This window comes from Scardinius erythrophthalmus, assembly GCF_964197995.2.
Source record: "Scardinius erythrophthalmus genome assembly, chromosome: 4".
Taxonomy (NCBI): domain Eukaryota; kingdom Metazoa; phylum Chordata; class Actinopteri; order Cypriniformes; family Leuciscidae; genus Scardinius; species Scardinius erythrophthalmus.
The window spans coordinates 18,820,820-18,830,387 of NC_138224.1; the positions used below are offsets into that span (position 1 = coordinate 18,820,820).

Here is a 9,568-nt window from a genome sequence, read left to right on the forward strand (position 1 = left end):
AATGTTTTTGAATGCAAAAAAATATTTGAGACTCAAAAAATTGCACTTGAACACTTTTTTTTTTGATTGAAAATGTTTTCTTTGATTGAAGTAATCTTTTTTGTGTTTGGACCATGTTATGGGTAGGACATTTGTGTCTTAATTATTCAATCCCAAAAAAGTTGCTTCAATCAAAAAAAAACATTTTCAATAAAAAAAAAAATAATTTCAATCAAAGAAAAAACTGTTTAAATGCAAAAAAAAAAAAATCATTTGAAGTGTTTTTTTTTATTGAACTTTCTTTTTTTTTGAATGAAGTGAAAAAAGTTTTGAAGTCGTTTTTTTTTTAAATCATTTTGACACAAACGTACCGCAGTGGGGGCGGGTGCTTCCCCATTGGTCAGACATGTTTGAGTGACAAGTGTCTACACCAACGACGTCTTTCTGACAAGCAAGTCATGGTCGCCACTCGCCAGCGAGCCAGGAAGCAGTGGTGGAGTTGTTGGTAAGTAGATAAAACCGTATTAAAATGATTGGTGTCACGTTATTAGCCTACTCTGTTTGATATTTCGATTAAACATACAGCTTGCTAACTTAGCTCACGTTGACTAATTTGTGTGATGGTGTTAGATATCTGACGCCTCATATTGTCAGGCAGGCTAGCAGGGTGCGCTAACGGCTAATTGAATTGTTTATTTCACTTAAGTAACGTTACAGAGGCTTGCTATGTGCTTGTGCTATATTGTGTTATAATACGTAACGTCATTAGTGGTCAAACAACAGTCCACAGGCCAACTGTTGCCCACAGCGCTGCCTGTTTAGCAGCAACAGGTCATGCAGAGCCTGAGTCTATCTTCTCACACAGCCCACAGGATTACAGCTATTTGACCGTCCCGCTCTCTCTCTCGCTCACGGGTAGTGGTCTCCCCACCATCACAGTCAAATGCTCGCAGACACAGAGGCAGATGCTGTTATTTTGAGAGCGGGGCTTACATATGCCGTCCCGTACGGAAAATAATGTTGCATACCACCGGTAACATGAATATATATTCCGTTGCTCGGTGCGCAAACTAGCTGTGTCAGGCATTATTTATAAGTAGCCTAATGTCCTGCACAACTCCACATGGAAAACTGGCAGTTCAATGAAGTGATGCTTATTGTCTGACATAGTGTACAAGTAGTTACTAGCTTAAAGTATTGTGCCAATAATGATCCTTCTGGTAAATTTGGCATTCAGTTGAGACACAAAAGCTCTTAGTTTAATGAAAATCCTTGGAAAAGAAGACAAGATGGTTTGTTTAATTAGTATTCATTTATTTATATTTCTAATATCATATAGTATTGTCCTGTCAACCCATTACAAGTCTTGCCTTATTCAGTGTTGATTTATTGACATGTTTATGTAAGATGTTTTATTAGAAGGTGTGTGAGTGAAAGTTGTCTGATCAACAGGAAAAACAATTAGTCCATCTGCTGCCTGGAAAGATGTTGCAGTTAATGTAGGTAGCTATCGTTGTCTGTGTGTGTGTGTGTGTGTGTGTGTGTGTGTGTGTGTGTGTGTGTGTTGCTGCAGACAGAGACATGAGACAACTTAATTTCAGCTACTTAAGGCTTTAGCTAGTTAGCTACTTTAAAAAAAAAAAAAAAAAAAAATATCTGGCTAAATGTACGCTATATATAGCATTAATGCCATTATGCTTAACGGTTACACTAACAAGCCATCAAAATTGATGGCTTGTATAATAAAAGTAACCATACGACACTATTGAGCAGTTATAATTGAGAGTGCAGCAATACCTGTATCGATATCAATACTGCTTATCAATACTTCAAATAATTTGATGCAAAAAATAAAGTATCACATAAAGAAATTAATGTGTCATGCCTACAGAGCACAGCACCTAGAGACACCAAAACTTAGGCCAAGCCAGGACCAGAGTCCTACATTATCAATCAGCATTGCAATAAAATAGAAAAATACAACTTCAGACAACTTTCACTCACACACCTTCTAATAAAACATCTTACATAAACATGTCAATAAATCAACACTGAATAAGGCAAGACTTGTAATGGGTTGACAGGACAATACTATATGATATTAGAAATCTAAATAAATGAATACTAATTAAACAAACCATCTTGTCTTCTTTTCCAAAGATTTTCATTAAACTAAGAGCTTTTGTGTCTCAACTGAATGCCAAATTTACCAGAAGGATCATTATTGGCACAATACTTTAAGCTAGTAACTACTTGTACACTATGTCAGACAATAAGCATCACTTCATTGAACTGCCAGTTTTCCATGTGGAGTTGTGCAGGACATTAGGCTACTTATAAATAATGCCTGACACAGCTAGTTTGCGCACCGAGCAACGGAATATATATTCATGTTACCGGTGGTATGCAACATTATTTTCCGTACGGGACGGCATATGTAAGCCCCGCTCTCAAAATAACAGCATCTGCCTCTGTGTCTGCGAGCATTTGACTGTGATGGTGGGGAGACCACTACCCGTGAGCGAGAGAGAGAGCGGGACGGTCAAATAGCTGTAATCCTGTGGGCTGTGTGAGAAGATAGACTCAGGCTCTGCATGACCTGTTGCTGCTAAACAGGCAGCGCTGTGGGCAACAGTTGGCCTGTGGACTGTTGTTTGACCACTAATGACGTTACGTATTATAACACAATATAGCACTAGCACATAGCAAGCCTCTGTAACGTTACTTAAGTGAAATAAACAATTCAATTAGCCGTTAGCGCACCCTGCTAGCCTGCCTGACAATATGAGGCGTCAGATATCTAACACCATCACACAAATTAGTCAACGTGAGCTAAGTTAGCAAGCTGTATGTTTAATCGAAATATCAAACAGAGTAGGCTAATAACGTGACACCAATCATTTTAATACGGTTTTATCTACTTACCAACAACTCCACCACTGCTTCCTGGCTCGCTGGCGAGTGGCGACCATGACTTGCTTGTCAGAAAGACGTCGTTGGTGTAGACACTTGTCACTCAAGCATGTCTGACCAATGGGGAAGCACCCGCCCCCACTGCGGTACGTTTGTGTCAAAATGATTTAAAAAAAAAACGACTTCAAAACTTTTTTCACTTCATTCAAAAAAAAAGAAAGTTCAATAAAAAAAAAACACTTCAAATGATTTTTTTTTTTTTTGCATTTAAACAGTTTTTTCTTTGATTGAAATTATTTTTTTTTGATTGAAAATGTTTTTTTTTTGATTGAAGCAACTTTTTTGGGATTGAATAATTAAGACACAAATGTCCTACCCATAACATGGTCCAAACACAAAAAAGATTACTTCAATCAAAGAAAACATTTTCAATCAAAAAAAAAGTGTTCAAGTGCAATTTTTTGAATCTCAAATATTTTTTTGCATTCAAAAACATTTTTTCTATGATTGAAAAGGTTTATTTTTTGATTGAAGTGATTTTTTTATTGAAAATATGTTTTGTTTGTTTGAAGCAACTTCTTTTTTGATTGAATTATAAAGACACAAATGTCCTACCCATAATATGGCCCAAACACAAAACAACAATACTTCAATCAAAAAAGTTGCTTCAAACAAAAAAACCTTCACTTCTATCAAAAAAAACATTTTCAAGCAAAAAAAAATAGTGTTCAAATGCATTTTTTTGAGTCTCAAATATATTTTTGCATTCAAACACTTTTTTTCTTTGATTGAAACGGGTTTTTTTGATTGAAAATATATTTTTTGATTGAAGCAACCTTTTTTTTGATTGAATAATAAAGACACAAATCTACCTCCATACATGAGCCTGTTACATACATACGTAACAATGTAACAAATTAATCTCTTAAAATAAGCAAATAAAGAGCCAAAAAAAGACATCACCACATGGCTAATATACATTGCCGTTCGGTAAGATTTTCAAATGTTTATGAAAGTCTCTTCTGCTCACCAAGGCTGCATTTATTTGATCAAAAATACAATAAAAACAGTAATATTGTGAAATATTATTACAATTTATAAGAACAGTTTTCTGTTTTAAGATTTTTAAATATATTATTTATTCCAAAGCTGAATTTTCAGCATCATTATGTCAGTCTTCTGTGTCACATGATCCTTCAGAAATCATTCTAATATTTCCAATCCCAGTAATGTTAAAAACAGTTTTTTTGTTGAAACGGTGATACACTTTTTCAGGAATCTATGATGAATAGAGACTTCAGAAGAACAGTATATATTTGAAATATAATTTTTTTGTAACATTATAAATGTCTACTGTAATTTTTGATCAATTTAATGCATCCTTGCCGAATAAAAGTAAAAAAAAAAAAAAACATTTGATCACTAGTGCATAATCCACTTTTTTGAATTTTGAGAAGAAATAATTAGGCTATATACAGTATATTTATTAGATACCTTTGCCCTGATGAGTTCAGTCAATGTGTGGCTTTAATGTTCGCAAAAAACAATTAGTCAAAGTAACATCTTTTTTTGCTCAATGTGCTCACATGACCCTTGCAGTTTGCAAGAATCGAACTGAATCGAACAGAATGCAGGGTCGGCATGATTTCCAGGTTTTATGTGTGTGCTGTGACCAAAGGAAAACATTTGGAACTAATGTCAAGTAATTAATCGTTTTTTTTTAACCATTTCTCTACTGGAACGATTCAATGATCACATGAAAATATGAAGCATCTTTTTAAAGATTATTTTCTTTCGGTGTTTACAGAAACACACCACAGGTTGTGTAAATTAAACAACTAAATAACACAAAATATCTAATGTATAATTAATACGTGACTGTTCTCTTAATTTCAGCATTGTTGTGTATGTATTTATTTGGTGCTGTCATTAAATTGTATTTTTCTAAGATACCAAGATTTTAAAAAACAAACAGAATACCACTTTTGTTCAGCCAATCAAATATAGTTGCCAAAAAAGGGTACACTATGTAACTTTTCTTAAATGTACAGCTGTCAATACATCATCAATCCTTCTTCCAAAACATGATTTTGTCTTACCCTGATTCACTATGGTAAGACTATTATAAGTGTTACATAGTGTAACTTTAATTTTTGCTCTCTGGAAAAATCGTGTGTCAATCGTTGATGCTCGTATGGTTGTGTCTCACATCATGTGAGAGGAATCACCAACTGAGCCGTAACTCGTAAACTCGCACAATGTACGCCCGGCTTTATTTATTTACAACACCATTGAATTATAGCTATATTCAGTGAATATATTCAGTTCTGCGTCTATAGCGATGTTGGTACGTACCTTCCTGCAGTGAGACGAGCGGAGGGAAGTACTCTGGGATATAGTCTCTCCTTTCTCCCCTCAGAGCTTCACGGGCGTCCGTTTCAAAGCCGGCAGCAGGAAACTGCAGAACGCTGCTCTTGCTGATGGGAAACTGAGGGATAGTTTGTGGGTAGCCAACAGGCTCCAAGTTATTCACATAGTCCTCAAGCTCAGCTATACTGACTCCCAAAAATCCAAAAGCCTGGTCCACGTCGCTCAGTCCAGGGTCTGTACGTCCATCTGAAAGAAAAGAGAGAGAGATTATGCTATGCAATTTATGGGGAAAAAAATGAAGAATAAAGAAAAAGCATAGTTGTTTGCGGAATGCAACGATTAACCAATCAGAATCAAGTATTCAAGTACTATGAAAGCCACATCATACGCCACATGTGACCCTGGATCACAAAACCAGTCATAAGTCGCACGAGTATATTTGTGGCAATAGCCAACAATACATTGTATGGGTCAGAATTATTGATTTTTCTTTTATGCCAAAATCATTAGGATATTAGGTAAAGATAATTTTCCATGAAGATATTTTGTAAATTTCCTACCGTAAATATATAAAATATTTATTTTTGTGAGTGAATGCTGCACAGTCGTGAACATAAATGAACAACTTTAAAGGCGATTTTCTCAATGTTTAGATTTTTTTCCACCCTCAGATTCCAGATTTTCAAATAGTTGTATCTCGGCCAAATATTGTCCTATCCTAACAAACCATATATCAATGGAAAGCTTATTTATAAGCTTAGGCTATTTGTATAAATCTCAATTTATAAAAATGTACCCATGTGACTGTTTTTGTGGTCCAGGGTCACATATTAGTTATAGTGCGCATCAATTGGGCTCTGGAAGTAAAAGCTCCATTCATTTTCTCCATTGATTGAAATTGATTTTGAATGATAACTTATAAACCTTTAAAGACAGACCTAATGTGAGCTACGAGGTTGTCAACCTGTGATATTTGAAATATCAAATTGATATTTGATAAGTGAAAAACTACATTACCCTGGTGCTGTATAGAAAATTACACCAATCAGAGTTGAAAAAGGCAAAAATAGCTATTTAGCACCGCCCACTCCCGTGAAAACTGCAAATTATGTAATCGAGTTGATCATTCTATGACCCAAAATACTTAAAATATATTGTTTTTATATAATATACATTTCTCCATCGTTTTTAATTCAATTCGCAATGCTTCATGGGATTGTAGTTCTTTCCCTCAATAAAGCTGTTAAGTCTGATTTTCAAAAACTTTTTTTGCTTCAAATCAAAGTTTGTAATGTCGTGATTCACCTTGTAGCTGATTGGCTTGGTTCATTCATGGCTTAAAACTTTTTTTTAAATCCCCATGGCAAAAATGAATGGAAAAAATACTTCCGCCAAATGAACCAAGCCAATCACCTATGAGGTGAATCACAACATTACAAACGTTGATTTGAACCAAAAATGTATTTAAAAACCGGACAAAACAAAGGTACAAGAGTGTGCGCTTAACGGCTTTAGTGACGGAAAGAATTACAATCCCATGAAGCATTGCGAACAGCATAATCAAGTTAAAAACGATTTTAAGTTTATTGCGAAATATGCATATAGATACAAACATATAAATATTTTGAGAGCAAAGATAGAAAGACTTGATTACATCATTCGCACAGCTTCATGGGAGTGGGAGGAGCTAAAGAGATATTTTGCCATGTTTTATTTGTTTCGACTCTCTGGTGGGATTTTCTTTGCAGCATCATGGGAAATGTAGTTTTCACCACGTCGAATTCCACTGTTAAACACGGGATAACGGCTTCAGCAGAAGCAAATACCATAAATTAACAGCCTCGAGCTCACAGCAAGGCTGTCTTTAAAGGTTTATAAGTTATCGTTAAAAATCGTTTTTGACTTCCTGAACCCGAAATCAAATGCCTTAATGTGTCAACCAAGTTTTCAACACATTCCTACTATTGCATGTAAACCAGGGGTGTCCAAACTCAGTCCTGGAGGGCCACTGTCCTGCAGAGTTTAACTCTAGCCTGCCTCAACACACCTACCTGGAAGTTTCTAGAATGCCTAGAAAGACCTTGATTATCTGGTTCAGGTGTGTTTAATTGGGGTTGGAGCTAAACTCTGCAGGACAGCCGCCCTCCAGGAGCAGGATTGGGCATCCCTGACGTAAACAAACCAACTTTTTCTAAAGAAATATTTTCACAAACTTTCCAAACATGGCCATTTAAATGCACAAAACCAACACGTGGACCCCAATGAGCAATGTTTTTGCAGACTCTCACTTTGACAACTAGCAGGTTCAGATGAAGACCTATTAGAAATTACATAAACAACAAAACTACTAAAACTTTAAAAAACGGAAAATATAAAAACGACTTCAAAATATCGATAAAAAAACAAAACAATAACAGCATCTCAATGATACTAAAACGACACTGTTTTGGACACATGATCTGCACATATGCACAGATGATGCTGCGGCTTACATCATCACTATGGCAACAAGTGGGAATCCATACACTGCGTTTGCAAACTATTCCACATGATCTGGTTTAAACATTTCAGGCTCCAAGAGGGATACAATCTCATATTTCACTTCATTTTAAGCAGCATATAGCCTTTTAAAGCAAAAGCTGACATCTGTTAGCCTAAATAACAGATAACTAGCCTCTAGTCAGCTGTCAAAACATACAAACTAAGACGTTTGATGCCTAGCTTCAGAACTAACGTCTTGCAATAACAAAACATGTGTTAAGAATCCAAAGAAACTGAATAACAGCAGTTCGTTAAGAAAGTTTTATCGCCACAACAGCAAAAACCCCATTTGAGAAGCTAGTTAGCTTAGCACGCTAACAACATTAGTAGTGGGCGGGGCTTAACAACAAACCCACTGTATAGTGCACACTACTCCAACACAGACGGCTATAAACACAGGCTGTTGTAAGGGTCAGATAGGAGTGTTAAAGGACTCACAGAGCTCGGAGTATCGGTGGCAGCTCCGGGCCAGCTGCTGCACGTATCTCTCCAGCACATCGGACAGCAGATCACAGGCGCTCAGCTGCACCGCGTCCCAGCCCACCGCCTGACACATCTGCGCCACGGACACCCGCAGCAGCGAGCGCGCGTAACTCTCACACATCTCTCCGCTCCCGAAAGCCCGGTTTACGGCGCCTGTAAAGGCTTTGTTTTGATCATTCACATGAATAGGGACATTGGCGCTTCCATAGGAGCCGCCATCTTTTACTTCCCAAGCGAAACATTGTGGAGCAATCGATCGCGCATGCGCAGAAGAGCCGAGAGTCTGATCGATTATGGCTTGCTCGATTAGACCACCTACTGTTAGTGCTGTGGGGGAAAGCAGATTGTGGTTTGTAGGGCCTTGAATCTTTCTTTTTTGAAAATATTCCTTTTATTTACTACTATGTAAAATAAAATTATTATTTTGTTCCTTCTTTGTTCTCGACTAGACTTTGTAATGTAATATAATATATATATTTTTTTGTAAATGCTTGTAGAAGAAAACAACAACAAAAACACAAAAACCTTAACAACAATAATTGTCATTGTCATAACATAATACAACAATAATCCTTCAATCCAGATTAAGTGCCAAGTCCTTAAACTTATACTGTTCTTATAGCTTTTAAGTTTTTAGAGAACTCAATAGATTCAAAATACATTTTCATTTCAAGTTTAAATCTTTTTAAAAAAGGATTGCATTTAGAAAATTTACATTTGTGAATGTGAAATTTAGCTAACAGAAAAATAAGGTTTAGAAAATAAATATCACTTTTCTTTTCACATTCATGAAAACCAAAAATTACTTTTCCATGTAAATTTAAAGATAGGATTCCCATGACATTTGATAAAATCACAAATGTCACACCAAAATGTCACCGTGAGAGAGCAGTTCCAAAATAAATGTAGTTTCAGGTTTCTCTAAACAGAAAGAACAGAGGGTATTAATATCATTCTTAAGTCTTTTGAGAGAGCACTTATCTGGGTTAATATATAATAATAATAATATAATCAGTAGGGAAACGTCTTTTACGTCATCACACCATCACTGTATACATTGTAAGTATGATATTGTTGCATAAATAGATTTTTTTCACTGTAATATTTTACGTTACATGTAGTAAATGTAGTAACTTTAAATTATGCCTAATTACATGCATGCAACTAACCCTAAACCATGCAAACCCTAACCCTATAGTAAGTACATATAATTACAATTACTTAGTACTTAAATGTATAATTACACTGTAACAAGGACACCTTAAAGTGTAACCAATTACAT

General features: G+C 35.8%; 1 protein-coding gene across 1 annotated transcript in view; it reads right to left on the bottom strand.

The window, feature by feature from the left end:
• taf3 (TAF3 RNA polymerase II, TATA box binding protein (TBP)-associated facto) overlaps window positions 1-8,606 on the bottom strand; it is a 55,645-nt gene extending 47,039 nt beyond the window's left edge. Inside the window, exons 1-2 of the mRNA XM_081364244.1 lie at window positions 8,242-8,606; window positions 5,248-5,508 (exon numbers count right to left, since the gene is read on the bottom strand). Of these exons, the coding sequence (XP_081220370.1) occupies window positions 5,248-5,508; window positions 8,242-8,407 (427 nt within the window). The 5' untranslated portion in view covers window positions 8,408-8,606. The remainder of the gene's footprint in view (window positions 1-5,247; window positions 5,509-8,241) is intronic.
• Between the last annotated feature and the right edge of the window lie 962 nt (window positions 8,607-9,568).